General features: G+C 34.0%; 1 protein-coding gene across 1 annotated transcript in view; it reads right to left on the bottom strand.

The window, feature by feature from the left end:
* The window catches only part of LOC134848228 (potassium voltage-gated channel subfamily KQT member 1-like), a 57,065-nt gene extending 33,796 nt beyond the window's left edge, over positions 1–23,269 (bottom strand). The window contains 4 exon segments of the mRNA XM_063865613.1: positions 285–455; positions 3,227–3,317; positions 5,227–6,180; positions 22,890–23,269. Coding sequence (XP_063721683.1) covers positions 285–455; positions 3,227–3,317; positions 5,227–6,180; positions 22,890–22,996 — 1,323 coding nt within the window. The 5' untranslated portion in view covers positions 22,997–23,269.
* Positions 23,270–23,478: the final 209 nt, after the last annotated feature.

The raw sequence follows: 23,478 nt of genomic DNA, 5'->3' as shown, positions 1-23,478 counted from the left end.
CTCAAAATTGTGCATTCTTTTTGTGCTTTGCATGTGGGTGGATATATGCGTGTGGGAGAAAAACAATGTTTTTTGAAACCTATTTTTAAATCGGAAAAGTTAAGGATAGACAGAATTAATTAGTAACCTACGAGTTTGGATCTTTCACATTGGAAACTTTTTGAAAACAAAAAGTGTTTTATTAAAAAAAAAACGACAGAATTTGGCTATAAAAACAGATCTCTCAGGCTAATGTTTAAGGATTGTAAATGCAATTTTATAACCAGCACTACTAGTATACTAGCCTAAAAACAATTTATTAGGATTATTATCATTATAGTTAACTAACCGAGTAGATTGAATGGCTGCTTCATAAATCGGAGTCGACCGGAGACTTCTTGATATCTGCTCCTGCAACCCGCACTCCACACACGCAGAGCATATTCCAGAGAATAGCCAATGACCAGAAACACCTCCTGGTTATAATCAAGGATTTAATGATTTCATATCACCTCAGTTTAGTTGAGACCACAGATTTCGCGAACAATTTAACCCCCTTTTTATACATATAAAAGAAATTACAACAAGTACCAGGGTGTGCGACTTATGTCCTGACTGAATACAATCTCGCAACTGCACATCGTGCGGCGAAAAATCTTTACTTGCATCGAAATATGAAGTCGCGCAAATATGCTACGTAAGTCCCAAATACGAAACTTTCAAATGAGTTTTTGATGCTTTAATTCAAAAATTTGAGCAAAAAATTCATGTTCAGGAAAATTTCTCTCTGAGTGATGTAAAAATATGCAACAGCCGCCCAAGGAAAGAATTTACCGCTAACTAAAAATTTGAGAGTGATCCATTTTGCTTAGAATCAAACTTTCAGAACTTAACTTACAAATTGTTGCTTAGTGCAGAAACAAGAAATATTTGCAATGATTTTGCATGTAGCTAGAGCACAAAATCAGCTGTTTTGTTTTGGATTAAATTAATGAGCCCCCTCCCCCCTCCACCTGCAGTCCAATTTAAAAAAGGTGCAAATTCGTTACAAGTAAAAAAGCGCCAGTTTCTTCATAAATGGCTGTAAAGCCGCTAAAACTGTTCGCCCTGATAGAATGAATAGCCTTATCAAGGCAACAACTTCAGCGGCTATAAAGACATATACGAAATTTGTGCTTTTGTGTTTATAACAAAATGCTGCTCTTTTACAATAGGGCGGCAGGGTGCTAGCTTTGAAAAAAAAACTTAAAAACGCATTTTTGGCTTTCTGTTTTTAACTTTGCGAAAATTTTTGGCTTAAGTATGGGAGAGGGAACTATTAATTTTCTAGTGGAAATTGTCTTGACAAAAACTCATAAATGTGACAGGTATTAGAAATCGAGTACGTCGTGAGTAACGAATAAACTGCTGCAAATTTTTCAACTTTTTGCAAAAAATTTGTACAAATTATAAATTTTTAAAACCCATTCTATTGGATTGTAACGGATTCTAATCGATTGCGTGGTCTCAAAATGTAATTGTAACCGATTATAAGGGCAATAAATTTCACCAAAAAAATGGATAATAACGTTTGTGTTTGTGGACTTCGTCCTAATTTCTGTCTGCAGATTCTTTTTTTCTAAATTAAATTCATATTATTTGGTACGCGTTTCAAACAGTTTCTTTCCAAAGTTTTTTATTCAAGTAGTGCTTAAAAAATTTTATTCGAAGTTAGTAACTTTACCAACTCTGATTTTGAGTATTTAAAAAAATTCAGTTAAGCGGATTGGTTTATGTTGAATCGGTTTGTCAACTTATATTGCCTAATTGCAATGAAAAAGTTTTGTAAGCTTTTGAGTGCTTTAGGAGGGATAGTTCACACAATTTAGATTTTTTGCCTAACTTTTATTATTACAGTTTTGTTTTCGGCTAAGCGAGAGTCAAAAGAATTTTTGTCGCCTTATTTGCCGCTCGTTCAGAGATTTCCAAAGTTTGTTAAGGCTGTTTATGATCATCGTCTGAGACAAATAAATGAAAATTTTTGAGATGATGATTTTTTGACTTTTTGAAATAGGTTTCTTAGCCTGATTTAGTTTTAAGAACGACTTTCTACTTTTTTCTGTTCAATATCTCTGTTTGTTCAATCTGCCAGGTTTTAATGGAATCGCAAGTGTTGCGAAGTTCAGTTTTGCATCATTGTTATAATTTAATCAGTCTTTATACTACTCAATTTTCTTTAATTTTGCTCTATACAATTGAAGTTTCCGCTTCTTATTGCATTTACTCCAAAAGTTATAAGAGTGGAAAACTGAGGTCTTTCTAAAAAAATCACCCTGTATTTTTTTTTATAGTTTGTTGTTCAAGTCAGACAGCAGCACGTAAAAATTATCTTATCGCGGACTTTTGAAACGTTTTTTCCAGTTTAAAGAAATGATTTGATAGTCGAACAACTCAAAAAAATCAGTATAAGTCAATTTAAATTTGTTTCTATTAATTTGAATTGAATAAAAAAATTTTAATTTCCCTGAAAAACAGAAACTTTTAAAGGTGAACTTTCAAATCGATTTGAAATAATTTCTTTAATTCTGCAGTAGGATCAAATTAATTTGGCTTAAAATAGTCCATATCCATCTTCATCTTTAATTTTTAATCTGCATACTCATCGGATAGTAAAATCAATCTTAATTTAGTCGTCATATTTTTTGAAACTGAAATCAATCTAAACCCATTTTAGTCAGTGCGTATGGGTTTTTTTTGCATCAGCTTGATGTATTACGTTTGGAGAAGGATTCGGTTGACCAATTTTTACATCAAATGTTTCTCCCCTTCCTAAAATTTTTTGCTAAATTTTCGTTGCTGTTTTCGGCTGCAAAAAGAAAATCAAACGATCCATGGCAATAAAATTTTTAGGCTCAAATAGTATTTTTTGCTTCAAAAAATGTTTAAGAAAATTTAAATTCGATAGAGCTCGTGTTATGGTTCGGCGACACTTCACAAAAACTGGGCATGGATTGCCGTGTAAACCAGGTATTTTTCTACCACATGGGTATAGATTTTTGATCGAGGACAAAAATTTTTGTGCTCGGTCTTGAAATTCGAAAAATAAATGAGTGCGCTCAGCCGGGTATAGATATGTTACTGTTACAGGTGAAGTTTTTCGAGGGATATTTGTGCTGGCGATTAATTAAATAAATAGCCAATATTTAAAGGCGGTATTAATATAAGAAGCCGTTTTGAGTTTGGTGCAAAATTTTTAAAAAGTACTCACGAGTCTGATGAGCACTGCTAGTGATATTTCACTATACTGACTAACAGTCGACATCACACTCAGAAGAAGGCACATGAACACCAAGAGAAACCTGAACAAACACAAACAAACAAAGCAAATAAATTTTACAAATAATCACAATTGATCACAAATTTTAAATGATTTCTCAAATCATGTCGAAACCAGAAAAAGACAGTCCGATTGAGTAATGTCAAACTTAACGTCAGTCATGACTACGCGTAACAAATTTAATAACAATGGGCTGTTTGGTCTTTTTAATACGTTACTAGAGGTTTGAAACAGCATTTTTCAGTTCAACTGTCATGTTTCAATTCGACTGACTTTTAACGAATTTGTAGTAGTTCTGATTAAATCATTTTTAATATTTGGATTGGAAACTTTTGATTTTTCTACATAATTTTATTAAAATTACCCTACATGTCACGCTATTTGTGATTTAAAATCTGTATTTCAGTTGTATTTTTCGTGAAAAATACTTCAATATTAGGATTCTGGTACACTTGATTTCCATTTTTTTTTCGATTCTGCAATTTAGATTTATGTGTAATATTAAGGGATTGACCAAAATTCCAATGGGTTGCACAATGGGTTGCCCAAAACAAATTTCTCTGTGTTGCATGCTACAATACAAAAGTCCATTAACACTTGAACCACCCGCATCCAAGTTTAGGCGTAAATAATCGATTATAACGGATTATTATGATGATTTTTTGACAATTATAATCCATTATAATTACCAAAATTAGGTCTTTAAGGGATTTATAATTGATTATAATCGTGATGTTTTCCAAGAGATTATAATCTTTTATAATCGATTATAATTGATTATAATTGATTATAGTTCTTACTAAAAACCCTGAAAATCAATTATAATCGATTATAATCGATTATAATCGATTATAATCTCTTAATTTGCCAAAATTTTTCTTTTTTCGAATTATATCCTATGGGTTATTATTTTTGTGTCAATAAGAAAATCGCTAAAAGAGAGATCTCTTGAACACTTTGGTTCATCTGAACATAAAGTTTTACCACGAAACAAAAGTTTCATAGAGATCCTTTCATATAAGTGGAAAGGTTCTCGCGGTAGATGAAAAATAAATTTTCCGAACCAATCATGAAACTAAATCAATTTGCTGATGTTTTGGTGTTTAAAAAAGCTTAAAATATGCATCGCAAAACAACTCTAATGGGGAAGAAATGAAAAAAAAACTTATAAATTTGAATTAATTGGAAAACTTTAAAAATATTTTTCTTATTTTTCATTGGATCCAACGTCCACAAAAAGCATAAAATGTAAACAATTTAGATGCAACTTCGAAGACAAAAATGGACAAACAAAAGGGATTATAATCGATTATAATCGATTATAATGGATTTTTGTGCAAAATTAATGAAATAGAAATTTGAATAAAAATAATGGATTAAAATCAATTATGATCGATTATAATTGTATCAAAAAATAGACGAATAAATAATCGATTATAATCGATTATATTGGATTATAATTAATCATAATTTGATTTTAAAAAGAGAGATTATAATCGATTATTAATTGATTAAAATCGATTGTTTCGCAATTTTAGCGAGACTGGTACTAAAATTGTAATATAATCGATTATTAACGCTTGGAACTGGATGCGGGCAGTCGCCATGGCAGAAAATCAATATAAATGACTCTTGCACAGTCATTAAATTAAGTTTTTCTGTCAAATTTTCATATGTGAATGTGAGAGCAAAAGTGAGCTGAAAAACGTCCGACAGTGAGTTTTTTTTCAAAAACAATCAGTAGAAACAACCTTAAGAATATTTGGCTCCAGAAGTATCGTTTTAGTTCTCTAACATCCACCCTTTCGTGGTGCAAACCATCGAAACTAACAACAATACCAACCTTTAATTTTCATATTTTAACACCGCGTTTTAAGTGGAGTGTGCTTGATATTACTTGATTGGACTAAAAAACGAAATTGAAAACTTACATTAGGCTGTGATATGTAATTGCTAGTTTTCCTTTCGGCCGTTCTAGAAAATTGTAGATTTTGCTCTGAAGCATTTGAAAACTAGATCCCATCTTTTTCTGCTTTAAATTCATTGGTTGACCCATTAAATTTATCCTCGTCTCGTGTTCGTCGCTGCGAATTCCGCGCCCTTGAGCCGAGTACTGAATCGACTGTCGGCGTGATAGGTTCAACGCGGTAGCGCCTCTCGTGCCGGCAGCAATTCGGGACACCGGGACATAGTCAGCGGAGTTCCGATGAACTTGACCGTGCTCGTTTGCATAATCGTTCGCGCTATCCGAAGGGCTTGAGGACCGACTTGAGTTTGCCATTCGGGTTAACGGGGGTCGCTTTTCTCCACTGCTGCCGCTGCTATAGTTACTATTCAAAGTGCTGTTGTATTTATTACTAGAGCTCAACTTCTTATATCTGTTCACCTGGTTTGTATTTGCAGTATTTTCCGTTGTCGGTTTCTCCAAGTTGATTCGCGCAAAGTTCACCGGAAGAATTTGACTTGTTTCTTCATTCGCAACGCTACTTTTGCAAATTCTGATTTCAATCGAGTTTGAAGCTTGAGGAGGAAATCGAAGTGTAGGAGCCGCGGCGACACTTTTCGTCTTACTCGGGTCAAAACTGAAAGGTTCGATTTGATCTAAATCCGTTTCTGTCGGCGTCGGCGGCGAAGCCAGAGGTGGCGTCAAAGTTGTAGATCGTCTGCTTAAGACCCTGTCGGCCTTGTTTTCTTTCGGGCTCTCGCTTGTCCGGTTTTCAGTCGTGTTGTTTAGTTTCGTCGAAGGAGAATCGCAATCAATCGAACAACTCTCGCTGTCACCAATAATTTTTGACTGGTGTGGTAAAATCTTCAGTTTCCGAAGTGAGTTCAACCCAGTAGCTCTATTGTTAGAACTGGGATTGAGAGAAATTGATCTAACAGCTCTGAAACAGAGGAAAGAACATATTATCTTCGTGTTATAATATGTTTGAGCGCCTCAAAGTTATAGTAGAGATAAAAAAGAAACCCAAGGGAGGGCTGTTAGTTAATTTTTACCTCTGTATTTATTAAAGTGTGCCTTTAAACTAGATAAAACAGCACTGATGTTTTGCTGTAGTTGTAATCAGAAAAAGTCAAAAATAAAGAGAAACGAAAGAATTCAATTTAATTGTCGGCTCAAGTTTCTTCGCTCAAAAAGCTGGAAAAATAATTATTGGTAAATTAGGGCAAGCCATCATGTGAAAGTGGACAATTTTTTGGGGGGAAATTGAATACAATACGTTTTGTAACGGAATCGAGAAAAATTCATCCAAGGTTAATAAAACTTTAACATACTTTTTCCCGTTAAACAATCATTTTTTATCAAGTGAAATTAAAAACTGAAAAAGGTAATCGGTAAAGCTGCATGTACGCAAAATGTATTTCGTCAGAAAACAAGCAGCTTAACGGTTTTAAATAGGCTAAAAAAAGGTGATTATTTTTTCATTTAAGCAAAAAAAATTCAAAATTTTTCAACGCCGCTAAAATGGAAGCTAATTGTTTTCCCTTTCCATCCAATGTGACCGTTTCAAACACATACCAACTTTTTTTTAAATCATTCAAAGAAAAAAATCTAAAATATTCAACAATTCGATTTACCAAGGATGTATGGAAATTGGTGAATTGTTGCTTGCTCAGTTGTTAAGCCTTTGGCATTAAGCAATAATACGCTTGAGGTGAAACTATTCGATTTACGCATATGGAATTACGCCATATTTTGTTTTCCCCATTATTTATTTCTTGTAGGCGGAAGCGAGCTTACATATAGGCAACTAGCTTGAGCAATTAAAATAAAAATGGGCTGCTTAAACATAGGTAAATTTAGTGGTTTGCACATTAAGTGTATCTTTTTTGTGCTCTCTGAAGCTAAATTGCTCCTATGTAACGCTTTGAAAAAAATGAATGTGAAACATGAAACAAGAGTGCTCGTATCAGGGCGAAGCCCTTACTGTTCCGACTGCCTTTTAAGGTCTATGGAGCAGTAATAACATTAAAAAAAACTAAATGTAATAAAATAAAATTTAAATTTAATAAAAAATTGAGATTTTTTTTGTAAAATCATCCCCCCACATGCCATATTAAGTACGAAGTGATAAAATTTGCTCCTATTAACAAATCAAATTTGGCATGTAGGCTTACTTCAACCAATTTGGAACGATTTCTAAAACGGATTAAATCTCCACTCACGCGTCAATAGCGCGAAATATATTGCGCGTTAATTGTCCAAAATTGGCCAAAATGACAATCTTTAAAGCCCCATAACTGTACGAAAAACGCTCAGAACAACAATAGCTTTCGAATGATACAAAAAAATTGCGTCAAAAATGGCTAGTTAAAAAGTTGACATTTGTCTGAAGAAAAAAAAACCCACCCGAGCACAAATATTCCGTTACTTTCGTTAGAAAGCCGGAACAGTAATTGTAATAAAACCGCTTTAGTATCAAAAATGTATTCTAACGAATGAAATACCAGTCTTAGTTATTTCCGACCACTATGGGAAAAAACATATTGAAAATATGTTTTTTTTGCCTGAATTTAGACTTTATTTAAGTTTTCAAATCCTTGTCAGCTTTTTAAAAAAACAACGACCTAGAAAAATTACTGGTCAGAAAAATTGGTGGGTTGCATAAATTCAAGGAATCCTGAGTGCTTGGATGATGAATTGGGAGACTTAATTGCTTGTTGTGGAATTCACAACCAAATAAACACCTTGTAAAAGAAATTTTGACAAACGACTTAATTGCTTGTTGTGGATTTCACAACCAAATAAACACCTTGTAAAAAATTTTTTGACAAACGCGAAAAATGCAATCAGCGAAAAGATCCAAGCAGTGAGCGTAAACAACAAAAAATGAACAAATTTTTAAACCTGCGCTATTTTTAGCCATTTGTCTCTAAATTCCACATCAGCAAAAAACTGGTTGAAAAATTTCGAAATGATTTGTACAGGGTTCCAGGACAATTCTATCTCCTGGTTTGTCTCTGAGTACCTATTCTATAATAAAACTTGTTAGAACACCTATCAAATTTCTGATTTTCATGCGCTACTCCATGCGATTACGACGCTTATCTCATGCTTTGGGCCACATATCTTAGCAGTTGCCAATTAGATACACTGCTGAGTACTTGATACACCTAGCAGAAGCTGAAAAATACCTAAAAAGTACCTAAAATTACTTAAAATAGCAAAAGGTGTTTAGGATTTTTTGACTTTTTTTCAAATTTGAAAAAAAATTCAGATCTAAAATATGATTTGAAATAATTTTTTTTCAGATCTGAAATAACCAAAAAAAAACTTCAGATTTAAAATTAGGTCTGAAATAATTCAATCTATGAAAATCTGAGCAGTGTTTTGAGATTTTACGACCTATTTCTGATCTGAAAATTATATCTGAAAAAGATTATAGATATAAGTTTTACAAAGGTCTGAGTGCTTTATAAAGTTTCAGTAGCTTCAACGTACTTTTGCAGAAACCTAACTCAACATAGAAATAAAAAAATTGCGTCCATACAAAGGCACGTGTTTATTTCCAACCTAATCATACAACAAAAATAAACTGTACAGCAACCATAGAAGTTACTGGCTTCCAGTTTGTTGCAGTTTTTTCTTTGTTTTATTTAGGGACTCCGTAAAATTAATTGCAGTAAAATTGCAGCTGAAAATCAACTACTGTGCAGTTTTCCTGGCTGGGCTCTTACCCTTTTACCCCCCAATCCCCATCAGCATCAATTTTATGGTGTAATGAGGGTTTTTACAAGGTTAACTATGAAGACCAAATATGTTTGTCACGGCCTAATTAGTAAACATGTCAACTTCCATAACAATCAGTTGGCGGGAACAGTAATTTTACTTAAAAAAATTTGCAGGTGGGGAAAAGAAAAAGAGCCTCTGGCTGCAATTAATTATTGCAATTATCTAAAAATGAAAATCAATTACTGCATTTGCAAAATTGTGCAAATCAAATTAACTTTTGAAAATAGCTCCACTTTCCAGCAGTTTTTGATGTTTTAAAAATAGGGCAGCTTCAAGGTGCAGAGGTGTCATGTTTTGACGTAGTTGTCTTATTGTCAATTTAGTTTACCTGAAATTTCGGCGGTTGATTAATAGGCAGCATTTGCCGCAGAAACTGATCCCTGGAAAAGTCTGATATTTGCAATTATTTTGGTTTCTGCAAAAAATTATTGCAATTATAACATGTTCTAAATCAATTATTTTTTAAAAAAATTTGAAAAAATTGGAACCTATTAAAATTATTTCAATTAAAAATTAAAATTACGAAGCCCCTGGTTTTAGTATTTGACCATTTTCAACCAAATTTAGACCAAGTCCTCCACACGAAGCATTTATCAGCAACAATGAATCGATTATTTTGAATCCAGTCAATGAACACGAGTAGCAAAACAAACTCTTTCACGCTGACACCAAAGCGCACGCTCACACAAACGAACACGCTTAAACTCAAACTCACACACACGCAACATGAATAATTTTACTTTTGAAAAAATAGATTGATACCATTTTCATGTCCTAATTTTGGATTCTGGAGCACAACCTTAGTTATTCTATAACTATGCGTTCCCATAAGCGTATTGTTAACACGACTGCTCGTATCAGGGCACGGTCCTGATATTGTTTTCTTTAGAAAAAATTGATGAAACTTTCAAAAAAAAATTACTTTTTTTTTCAATTTTTATTTCGCAAAAATCATCCCTTACACTCTAAGTGAATTATAAAGTGATATATTTGTTCCAATTTTCTAAAAAATATGGTCTATTTATGCTTAAGTGTTTTTTTTATTCAGTCAATTTTCGGTGGTCGAAATAATAGTTTTTTACAAAAAAAACTTATATCCCATTTAAGATATTGACTCTCTGAAATCAAATCTTAAAAGATATTTTAGCTCCGATAATTTTGGCTGAGGATTCTGGTAGTTTGAAAACAGCTTGATTGATTTATGAGCGTTTTGAAGATTATTGTTCCGACTTTCGATACGAAAGTAACGGAATGTTTTTGCTCGGGTGGGTTTTTTTTTCATCAGACAAATTTCGACTTTTTAACTAGCCATTTTTGACAAAAAATTTTTTATCATTCAAAAAGTATTGTTGTCTTGAGCACAAGTTTGAAAAGAGATTTTACCTGTGATCATTTTTCGTAAAGTTATGGGGGTTGAGAGATTGCCTTTTGGGCCAACTTAGGACAATTAACGCGCGATATATTTTGCGCTATTTACGCGCAAGCGGAGATTCAATCTGTCATAGAAATCGTTCCAAATTGGTTGAATTTGCCATAATTGATTTGTTACAAGGAGAGAAATATATTTTTTTGTACTTTATATGGCTTGATGGTGGATAATTTTCATAAAAAAAGTTCAAATTTTAGAATTTTTTCCTGTTTTTTATTACAATAATTTTTTTAATGTTAATACTGCTCCATAAACCTTAAAAGGCAGTCAGAACATTCCGGGTGTTGCCCTGATACGTGTAGTCTTGTTCATATTGCTGAAAGCATAACGCAAACCATTTATGCGTCACAAAATATCCCGCACAATAAATCGCTCCAAATTGAACTAAGCCTAGCAAAAGTATTTGGATGTATCAATTTCCTAACTTGATTTTTCACATTTGATCTTTGATATCGTCCAAAATGAATAATTTAAAAAAAAAATTTAACAAAAACTAATCATTATGGATTAAGGGGCAGTCGGAATATTAAGGGCTTTGCCCTTATATACGAGCACTTTTGTTGGCATTATCGAAACAAACAGCATGCCTCAATCCAATTTGGTACAGTTTCTAATACAGATTAATTCTCCAGTTATTTTTTTGGCCTCCAATCGCCAAGTTTTTGGTTGAGAAATGGACAGAACTTAGCGAATTAAACTTTCGTGGACGCCTAAACAAACCCTTCAGCAAAACTGTTTCGCAATTTTCCCAAAAATAAAAAACTGTGCAAATGGATCCAGGTTTAGTTAACGTGTTTGCCTTGTGAGTGTGAGATTTAAATATCACACAAACAAAAACTAATTTTCTCCATTTCTATTACAAAAACTAGCAAAACTAGCTAATAATATTCTAATAATAATAATAGTTATAATTATAATAATCTAATAAGCTAATAATAATAAGCAAAAACTAGCTTATTATGAACAATTATAATAAGCAATTGGTAAACAGGAAAAACGATTGACGGAATTGAAATAACTAGGTCCCATGGTTTTTTTTATTGAAAAACTAAAAAAGAGAAAACAACAAAGAAAACAATGAAAAAAGCTTCGCGTGGTATCACGTGATCCCCGCGGTGACATTGTTATTGATTTTGCATCCAATTTTGTTACATCAAAAACCTTCCTTTTATGTTGTATCTTTCTTCAATTTTGTTAACATGTACGCATTTTTAATTCTGTTAACATGAAGTTGATTTTTTCTAAAATTGGAAATTTGGTAAAAGGCAGCTTAGCACTGTTCAATTTTATTAATGGGTCACAACGGAAATAAACCAGAACAAAGTGCCTGAAAAAATATTCGGCTCATCGTTGCTGGAATGAATAGACAACCAGAACAGCGGAAAGGCTTTCAGGTTAATCAAATTCATCAAATTCGTCTTGGCTGGAGATTCCGTTGCATCCAACAGAGGGGGATTGAGAAAAATAGCAAATCCGCTTAGTTTTAACAACTCAGCGAAAATCAATGAAGATAAATGTGTTATTGCGATTCGCAGAGGATCTATCAAAGGCTATCAAGACTGCTTAAGCATATTCAATTTCCTATATTTCCCCATAACCCAGACTGTTATTTTGTTGAGCAAAGCTTTTTTGCGACTCAAAACCAGTTCTTTTGCGTCTAAAATTCTGCACGTGGTACCATTTTGTAGCCAAAATTGGCCAGGCTGTGGTAGACTTGAAGCTAGAAGTTCAAGTGAAAGATTGTCCTCCCACAATATAATTGTCATGGCAGGGGATCGAATGCTCGATCTGACGCTCCCTAAGTGGACGCTTTGTCACTATGCTATGTGATACTCAAATCCTTCCTACGAAATTTTTTAGGATTCAATGGCCAATATTTTATTTCCAAGCTAAAATATGGAAAAAAAAATTTAATCTGAGGTAACTTTGAATTAGATTTAAAATATAAAAAGAGTTATTTAATCTTGTAAGAATCTTATAATATGAAAAAACCAATCTAAAACATAAAAAGAGTTTTGTAATCTTGTAAGGACTTCTTGTAATATGAAAAAATGAAGGTAAAATATGAACAGAATCTTGTAATATGAGGTAAACTTTAAATCCAATCCAAAATATGAACATATTTTTGTGATCTTGTAAGAACCTCTTGTAACATGAAAAAAAAGCAAAGGTGAAATATGAAAAACTTTTGTAATATTGATGTAAATTTTAAGTTCAATCTAAAATATAAAAAAAGTTTTGTAATCTTGTAAGAAACTCTTGTAATATGAAAAACAACGAGATGAAATATAAACAGAACCTTGTAATATGAGGTAAATTTCAAATTCAACATCTATATAGCACACTAAAGGGACATAGCAACTAATGCTTTGAGTATTTTTACGTCAAATTGATGTTAAATCTTAAGTTCTTTGCGTATATTTTGTGAAGGTACGCATATATTTGAAAACTCTCAAGCTCAGTAAAATTTTGCTAGCAGCGGAATTCAGCTGAGCTGATTGGGATGACTGAAAAAGTATTTGAATTTTTAAAGTATACTCAAAATAAATTCAAAATACCTTCATTTTTGATCATACAACCCGCACTGACAGAAATGGTTTCCGGTCGATTTAAATTGATTTTAAATCGATTTTAAATCGATCCAAATCGATTAACCATGTACATTTTACGAACTTAAATGGATTTTATATCGATTTAAATCGATCTTTTTGAAAATTTTAAATCGATTTAAGTGTCTAAAAAATCGATTCAAATCGATTTCGATGGATTTTCCGACTCACTAAAACTCAACCGAATCTCACTTAAATCCATCAGAATCTCACTTAAATCCATTTTAAATTGATTTAAATCGATCTTTATGAAAATTTTAAATCGATTTAAATGTCTGAAAAATCGACTTAAATCGACTTCGATGGATTTTCCGACACACTAAAATAGATTTTTTTTTGCTAACAAGGCGAAAAAAACATACACTATGAAAAATTGTTGGAACTTTTTATTCTCGATTTTTAAATGTAAGCACTCGTGCCAGAAGTTAAAGAATTCAACAAAATTATCCACATAAATCAGGTTTTAAACTCAAAAACTTGCTATAAAATCATAGAAAACCATTGTAAATCAGATTATGGCTTATATTTTTAAGTTTTGTCAAAAGAACAAAAGTTACTTTAATCGAATAAAATCATCTATAATTCATTATAATTTAATGCAAGCTGTTCTGAGTTTTTCAAATATAGAACAGTTGCTTTTTGTTTTTCTACACATCACATCAGATGAAAGGAGAATAAATTTGGCCTAGAAAATAGTTCTCTGTTTTTCAGTTTTTGCTTCACCATTTTGTTCGTTCTTTTTCAAAATTCTTAATCGATTTTGATGAAAGAATGGTAGAAGTTTGAATTCAGTAGTTAGTTGGCGAAGTCGCAGGAAAGGGATGAATGAATTTAGAGTGAGTAAAGTGAGCAACGATGCTGACTGGTATTTATTATGGTAGCACCGTCTCATTAGTCTGGTATCAATTAATTAATGTCTAGAGTTCAAGATTAAGTTCAAGTAAATCAGTTCATGTTTCTTGGCATCTCAACACGCTCCCTCCAAGGAACATTTCTTCATCATCTCTGGGACGAATTGTTCCAGCTTCTCTTTGGGCACAGCCTTTGTCAATAAATCGGCGATGTTGGCGTCCGTTGGAATATACTGTATGATGATCTTTTCCTTCTTCACTAAATCCCGAATAAAATGGTGGCGGATGACAATGTGCTTTGACCGCTTGTCCAGGACAGGGTTTTTGGCCATTGCCAGCGCTCCTTGGTTGTCGCAATGGACGGTCACGGGCTTGTGCTGCGGGGTGTTGGAGAACAACATCAAACAACAAAAGAAAACGACCTCTTGGGAACAAGACGAAAGACTCATATACTCAACCTCAACACTCGACAATGCAACAGTTGACTGCTTAGAACATGACCATGTCACAACACTACTATTAGAAGAAAACTTAATGCAATTTCCGGTGAACGATTTTCGATCAAGTTTATTACTGCCCCAGTCGGCATCACAATATGCTACCGGAAAGAACAATTTCTCTTTATTGAACATCAAACACAAACCAGAAGATCCTTTCAAATACCTCAGAACACGCTTAGCTGCTATCCAATGAACAGACTTCGGACTATTTAGGAATTGACTCAAGTACGAAACCGGAAAAGAAATGTCAGGCCTGGAAACGCATGCTAAATAATTCAACTTGCCAACTAAAGATCGATACAAGGAAGAATCACAATCTTCAGATTCATTACCGTCCAATGTAGAACACATCGGAGTCGAAACAGGCTTGCAATTGGACATCTTAAACAAAGCAAGAAGTTCTTCAATGAACCGAGGTTGGCAAAACACAATACAATCACAATTTTGTCTAACCTCAACACCAAGAAACCATTTGAGTTCACCAGACGACGAAATTTTGAACCTAGCACCAAAATCAGAAAAAAAATTATCAGCTAAACGTGACGAAGTGGAAAAATAGAGAATATTATCCACCCAAACCAAAACGAACAAACTTGATTTATCTTCAAACAAAACGTAGAAACAAGGATCAACTTCACAAGCTTTGAAACCAATACTAACCAAATATTGATCAAGAGTCTTATTCCATTCTCTACCAGATTGTTTCAATCCATAGAGAGACTTATGCAAATGACAAACAAGCTTATGGTCCTTACTGGGAACACAAAACCCTTCAGGCTAACCAATGAAGACATCCTGTTCCAATGTGGCATTTAAATAAGCAGTCTTAACATCTAGTTGGAAAACCGTACAAGACAAATGAATAGCTAATGCTAAAGCAAAACGAACCGAATTAATGCGGACTGAAGGGGAAAACGTTTCAAAATAGTCAACGCCAAACTTTTGCATTACAAAGAATCAATCTCAGTACGCATTGCTTGCATCCACTCATCACTGTATTTTGAATTGACAGCTTCATCGAAAGACATTGGAACCTCAACATCCTCCACAAAATAGGACTCTTCAAGAAACTCATCAATATCTTCAACACTACAACCATAGTGCTCAGTTTGTTTAAGCAAACGACCTCTACTAGACACTGGCCCTCTCACAGTTTCAATAGAAGGCTCGGAAGGAACAAGGTTTTCAATGGGAACACTAGAATCCTGCTTGTAAGAAACTTTGTCATCTTTTACCTCGGGCAAATCCTGCTCGGGAACTAAGTCAGTCTCACCAACGAACAACTCATCGTCAGGACTAGAATACTTGACCTTAGAACCGTTCATACCAGAAAACGAACGCTCATGAAAAGTGACATTTCGAGACAAATAAACTCTATTAGTGACTGGGTCAAAAAGATAATAGGATTTGGGAATATTGCTATAACCAATGAACAACTCCTGTTTAGACCTATCATCAAACTTTTTAGTATGTGTCTCAACCCTCCGAAAAGCTACACAACCAAAGACTTTAAGATTGGACAAATCAGGCTTTGACCCATGAAAAAGTTCGAAAGGGGTTTTACCATTAGGCAAACTGGAAACCAAACACCTATTAGACAAATAGAAAGCAACATCCAATGCTCGAACCCACAAAGACTTAGGCAAGTTGGCGTTTCGTAAAAGACACCTCGACATCTCTACACAAGTGCGCCAACGACGTTCAGCAACACCATTTTGATTAGGACAATACGGAGTAGAGAACTCATGCTTGATGTTCTTGGTAGTGCAGAACTTAACAAACTCATAATTGGAATACTCTTTACCATTATCTGACCTCAAACACTTTGGCAGTCCTTGATCTTTACAAAACAATTGAAACTTTTCAAGCACTTCAGACTTATGTTTCATGAAATAGACAACACCGTAACGACTAAAACTATCAATAAAAGATACAGCAAATCTTTTTCCTCCCAAAGACCCAACTTCGACAGGCCCTAACACATCAGAATAAACAAGCTCGAGTTTAGACCCTTTCCTAGGTTCAGGAACTTTACTAACAGCAGTTTTACTCTGCTTAGCCAAAGGGCACACAGAACAATCCAAAGAACAATTCACGAGGGAATCAATGCCTAGAACAGAATCTGAAAGCTTAACAACACCCTGAGTGTTGAAATGACCTAGCCGTTCATGCCAAAGCTTGAGCTTAGATGAATTCTGCTCACAAGAAAAAGACTTAGCTATATATTGATCGATAACAAACAAACCCTTTTGTCTACTGAAAGGAAACTTAACACCGTTCGGACAAGTTAGTTCACACTTCTCGAACGAACACCTAACACTTTTATCCAGAAAAGAACCAACACTCAAAAGATTCCGTGAATGACCGGGAACAAACAAACAATCACTTAGTTTAATCTTACACAAAGAACCGGAAGAATTTTTCAGGAAAAACTCAACTGTCCCTTTGCCTTCGATAGGGGACGAGGAACTATTGGCACTTAAACACTTATCCTTACAGACTTGGAAAGAAGTGAACAAAGAACGATCTTTTATCATATGCGAAGTGCTGCCCGAATCAAGTACAAACTCACTGTTAGAAAAACCCTCAAAAGAAACGACAAAACAAAACTCTTCGGCAAAATTAGAAGAAACCTTAGCCTTAGACTCTCTCTCCTTCTTGAAACAACGAGAATCAGAGTGACCTGGCTTGCCACAATACGAACACTTAACAGCAACTCTACATGAAGAAGCCTTATGTCCAGACTTATTACACTTGAAACAAGTCCCATTGACACGAGAATTCGACTTAGGTTTAGAATGAGAAGAACTTAACAAAGAAACAGGGGAACCTTCACTAGAAGAAACCTTAATGGAATCGGAAAAAGCTTTAAGGGATTTTTTTAACATCAGCAAAAGTAGACTTATCCTTAGAAAAATCATGAACAGTCTTAAAGTAATCGAAAGCTTTAGGCAAACCCTTAAGCACAACAGAAGTCAACAAAGAATCAGAAATTTCCTCACCCGCAGTCTTCAAGCTGTTGGTCAGTGACTCCGCACGCACGAGATAGTCCATCATCTCTTCGTTCTCTTTCAGCACCAAAGTCGTCAGCTGTTGTAATAGTGCCATCTTCCTCGGTGTACTGTCACTCGCAAAACGGCTCTTCAAAAGCGTCCACGCTGCAGGTCCGTCAGCAGGCACTCACTCGTCAGCATCATAACGGATCGTTTGTCCAGGAACTGTATCAGCTCGGCCCAAATGTCGTACTTCTGCTCGGCCGTTGACTCCTCTTCTCAGTTCCTTTCGCAGCTTCTTTCTGTGCATGTATCCCTCGAACACTTCTGACCAGTACGCAAAGTCTTCCTCCTCTCCACTGAACACTAGATGGTGCGACAGCTTCTCCATCTCTTGCAGTCAAACAAATAGATGCGAAAACTCAGAGATATACTTCTTTGAAACAGTGGTGGAAAGTTGGAAATCTACTTAGCTTTTCAGCGAGGAAGGCAGAAGATGTAACTTGAAGTATCAGGGCACTGGGCCCATAACCTGATGAAAGAATGGTAGAAGTTTGAATTCAGTAGTTGGTAGTCGAAGTCGCAGGAAAGGGATGAATGAATTTAGAGTGAGTAAAGTGAGCAACGATGCTGACTGGTATTTATTATGGTAGCACCGTCTCATTAGTCTGGTATCAATTATTTAATGTCTAGAGTTCAAGATTAAGTTCAAGTAAATCAGTTCATGTTTCTTGGCATCTCAACAGATTTTAAGTTCCATGTCATTCCTCCAGCATATGACACTACCCTCGCCTACGTTTAAACCCCCCCCACACATACCCTCTGCTTCCAATTACACCCAACCGTCCCCCCGTTTGCTCACGTCTCATAGTAATAGCTTTTTAAGGGATTACAATCCATTATAAAGTATTTTATTGGATTGTGTTTTTACCGAAGTAATCGATTATAATGACAATATAATGTGCAAAAATAATGGAATATAATGAACCTTTTGGAATACATTTTTCCTTTAAAATCAGTTTTTATTTATGAAAATCCGATGCAGGAGTTAGAAAGACACAGTAAAGTTTTTTGGTGGGCATTTTTTCCCTCTAATTGGGGTGAATCATATTAGCTCTATGCTCAAAAGACGCAGTCAGTAAATTAGCGAGTATCTAAGAATTTTTGTAGAAATACATTAAAAAACGTGGGCGTGTGCCTTATAATGCAACAAACTACCATGAAGGGAAGATTAAAATGAATGCTTAGTTTAAAAAACAAAAAGCAAGATTTGTTTCGATGAGTTGATTCGATGTGGTTATTGAAAACTGATTCAGAAACATACAAAAAAAGACTAAAGACGATTTTTTTCATCGGAGAACTTATTAAATCTGAGAGTGAAGATAATTGAAAGGTGCTCTATAAAAATGCTGTTGACCTACTATCGTCCACTCGTGTTTGAATTTTCAAGTTCTGTAGCAAAAAGCACAGATTTCATAAAGTTGACACGTCGTAAGCCAATCAAAATCGAAAAAAGAAAAAATATTTTGCACGTTTGTTGTCCTATCTCGATTCTGATTGTCGTCTTTTTTTTGACAAGTCTACCTTTTGGCCGCACTCCAAATTTTCAGAACACTCGTGAAACACGTCAAACAAGCTATTCTCCGGTTTTTGCGGTTTTGGGGGGGGGGGGGGGGTAGAAACCAAAAAAACTAAAGTCACACTCTGTGGAGATGGTTTGAAATCACAAGTGACAAATAGCGCTCTAGTCAAACTATAGAAAGAAAAATGTAAATAACAAAAACAAAACACTTCAGTTGCTTCTCTAACGAAAAAACTGGATAAACTGAAAAAAATTCACTGGTGACGTAATCGAAGTGAATACGACAGCGTCACTGCTCATTGAATTAATTAGCGAGAAATAATACCCAGTTAATTGAAATTGGCTTAACTTGAAATTAGAAATTACGTTGTTTAAGCTCTCGCATTTTAGATCTGCTCTTTTAAGGAAATATTAATGTTTTTAAACGAAGCAAGAAAAAGAAAATGAAATTATAACAGCGTTCTACAATAGTTTGCTGGATCTTGTTAAGTTTTTCCCACCTCGCCATTATGGCTTCTAGATAAAAAAGTGCCGCTTATAAAGAACTATTGCATCGGTTAAGCATTAAACAAATTGAAGAAAACGTATTTTCGACTTAATTTAAGAAAACTGTTGGTTCTTTGCCTAGCACAGCTGTTTCTCGGATGGTTACAATGTTTTCCCTCATAATGGAAACTTGACCTATCTGTGATGTCTACCCAATGCCCTGTGCCAATATACCCTAAATTTTGAAAGAGCACTCGTCAAAAAAAACGAATTTCAATCAAAACATTTTTTTCAAACTTTTTTAGTCTATAGGCTATTTTTAACCTTGCCTTTTTGAAAGTTTTGTCAACCGTTTGTAAGGTTGACCAAATTGAGTTTCCGAGCGCTACCAGAACACACTACAAGGATTACCCTATTTCGACAGCATGTTTTGCACCGCAGTCAATTTTATGAAAAACAAGTCAAAAAAGCGGTTTTGGGCACTTTTTGAAAAATTTTCACCAAAAAAACCGCGTTTTTTGGCGCGCTACCCCTCAAAATTAGTATAAATTGGCGCCAAAAGCCTCTTTAGAAAATTTCTTGGGTCGGTCGGTCAAAAATGGAACGCTTAAACGCTTATAAACACCAAAGTCTGGACCCTTTGAAACAGCAAAGGGTCTACCCCCCCCCCCCCAAATCCGAACCTGACCATCTTCAAGATATTGTGAACAGGAGCTCAAAGCAAAAATAAATTTCATCTCTGATTTTTTTTTCAAAAACTTATGGGGGTTTAAAAACTATTTGTTTTGCCGATTTGGGTGAATTAACGCGCGTTACATTGCGTTCTCACAACGCTCTTAAATCGTTCCAAGATGAATGGAGGCAAGTCATTTGGTCATGTTTCCGTCATACGACTCGCCAGCCGCGCTAGATTTCCATAGATAAAAAATGATTATGTTTGAATTTCATCATCAGTGTCTACAAATTCAAAAAGTAACCTATATTAACAATTTTATAATGGATTATAGTGCTATTATGTAATGAAACATTAAAAACTGTTGTAATTAAATCATTGAAAATTGTTCTTCTTCTGTTTTCACTCAAAGTCGTTTGCATTTATTTAACTAAAGTTTCACGTTGTCCAATTTCAATTTTTTTCTGCGCAATTCTAAATTGTTACTCTTCCTTTTCTTATACACTTTTTTCTTACTTTATTTAGGCACAACTGGATGATTCGTCAAAAGTGAAGGGATAAAAATTTAATAAATTGATGTCCTTATGTTTTTATGCTTGCAGGGAAGAATCTAGGAATTGCTAAAATTTTTTGAGCTATAAAAAAACCTTTGAAGTATAGATTTTGATGCAGTTTTATGCGCTGCAGACAAAATTTTGGAATCGTAGGTCAAAAGAGCCTTTGAACATATTTTGGAAAGCTTAGTCCAAAATAGAGCTCATTATGCTTGTATGCATGTAGATACGTCTGTATAAACAGTTTGCAGAAATAAATTGAAAGAAAACCCGTTTTATTTGATTTCAAATGAATTATAAATAACTTGATCTTATAATTGAAGCATGTTGTTGTCTGAGGGTAGCATACGAATTAATTTTGTTGACAACATTTAAACCACAAAAATCTAAAATGACTGAATTTGTTTTCGCTTTACTTAAACGCGGGTAAACACATTTCTTTGTACCTTAAGGGGGTTAACACATTTCTTTGAAGCGTGTGGGCAGATAAAACGGAGAAAGCGTTTTTGTCGAAGACTTTATCCTTTTTTAGCAAAAATCCTGTCAGAAAAATTTTTATATCATATTCTTGAAAATATTATATCAACAAATTGAAAGAAAGATTGGAACAGTTAGAACTCTTTACTGTCTGATTGCGTAATAACTTTGTGGCATGATTTTTGAAAAAAAAAATTTTCTTCGATATTGCGGGCAAAACAATGCTTATTCTGGTTGCTTCTGTGTTTTTGAAATTTTGATACCATTAATTTTTCAATAATAACCCTGATTTAAACAGTTTAAGTATCATACGTTCGATGAACCATTTAAAATTTTAATATTACAAAAATACCATTTAAATTTAATTTTCAGTTTTTTATGTTATTTGTAGTTAGATTTTTCTTCACTCTTCTCATAATATTTTCGAGATTTGAAAATATAAAAATTCATCTTGAATTTTTCGTTCCTTTCAAAACTGAAAAGTAATATTTTAATGAAACTTTGCCGCACAGATGTTTATCGCAATCTGTAATTTCCGAAGAGATGTCGTTCACATCATTAGTAGAGCTAAAATGCTAGTTCTTGCTAAAGCTTAGTCCAAGGCTTAATTTGTTGACAAGGCTTAATTTCATTCGACTGAAAAAGCTAGACTATTTTTTACTCGATATATTCTCACAGAACTTTGAATTGCAAAATCAATGGCTAAAATTGGTGGTATCAAATTGACGATACCTTTATTCATTCAAAGTTAATTGCTCTAACGTTTTTTCCTTGACATTGAGACAAGGCTTAATTTCATTCGAATCACGACTGAAAAAGCTAGACTATTTTTTACTCGATATATTCTCACAGAACTTTGAATTGCAAAATCAATGGCTAAAATTAGTGGTATCAAATTGACGATACCTTTATTCGTTCAAAGTTAATTGCTCTAACCTTTTTTCCTTGACATTGAGACAAGGCTTAATTTCATTCGAATCACGACTGAAAAAGCTAGACTATTTTTTACTCGATATATTCTCACAGAACTTTGAATTGCAAAATCAATGGCGTCGAAAAAAAATGGCGTTTTTTTTATTTTGTCGGATTAACATCTGGAGGGAGTAAATTTGAAGCAAAAAAACAAGAACATTTTCACAATCAAAAATGACATATTTCAGCTTTATCGCCTTCAAAATGATCAGAATTTTCTGATGATTTCTTGATGAATTTTCTGATGATCAGAGTTTTCTGATCTTTTTATTTTGTCGGATCTAGCATCTGGAGGGAGTATATTTGAAGCAAAAAAAGAACAATTTTACAATCGAATATGACATATTTCAGCTTTATCGCGGTCAAAATGATCAGAATTTTCTTGTTTTTTTTTGGATACAGCTACTATGAAAGCATTACAAAGGTTAACGTTTGAGAGCGGGAGCTTCAACAGTGTTATCAGATTCTTCAAAAAAAATCAAAGACGCTTTTGTACCAAGACATGACTATTTTGGGACTTTTTTCCACTTTTCATCAAATGCTTTTCTTGAGTCAAAAGTTATAGATTCTGAGAGCAAAATAAACTACCGGCTGACAGGTAATAAAAATGAATAATTTGTGATTATGCGTGAAAAATAACTTTCAGAAGGGGGTCGGACTACGGTGCAAGACAGACAAATGGATCACTTTTTATACTTTCTTGCAAAAATATTCCGTTTTTTGGTGCTTCTTACCTTGAATGAGAAGAAAGGGTGCCAGATTTGTAATTTGAAGAAGGGACACTTGTTTTAATCAATGGATTGGGGTCCTGTTTTAGGCCCTTGACGAGCCTATTTTGCATTTGAAGTTGATTTTCAGACTGATTTTTCAGCCTGTTCTGCTTCAAGACTTCAGTACACTATTTAAAAATATTTCTTGATGCAAATTCGACATAAAATAATCAATTTTTTTCTCAATGCTTGTTTTAATTCCATAAAAAGATAAAGCGTAAATTCGGGTGGACACAAAGCGTGGTAAGTAAAAAATGGTAAGTGACATATTTTCATTTGGCGAATATTCGTCTGAAAAAAAGGCATTTATTCAGGCAAAAGGACAAGAAAATCAACCTGTAAAATGTTCTTCAAGATCCCAAGAGAATAAAAATTCATAAAATAGACTACTTATTTGAAGGCACAAAGAATTAATAAAAATTATTTTCATCTTCAAGTAGGGAAGTTCAAGCGTAATGATAACAATTTGTGAACCATAGTATCAAGCCGCACTATTGAGTTAACTATAATTGTGATCATTATAATTTATAGTATGGCCGTATTTATATATTAC

Source organism: Symsagittifera roscoffensis, chromosome 6 (genome assembly GCF_963678635.1).
Source record: "Symsagittifera roscoffensis chromosome 6, txSymRosc1.1, whole genome shotgun sequence".
Lineage (NCBI taxonomy): Eukaryota > Metazoa > Xenacoelomorpha > Acoela > Convolutidae > Symsagittifera > Symsagittifera roscoffensis.
Note: the sequence above shows the minus strand (reverse complement) of the source record. Positions and strands in the feature narration are given on the sequence as shown.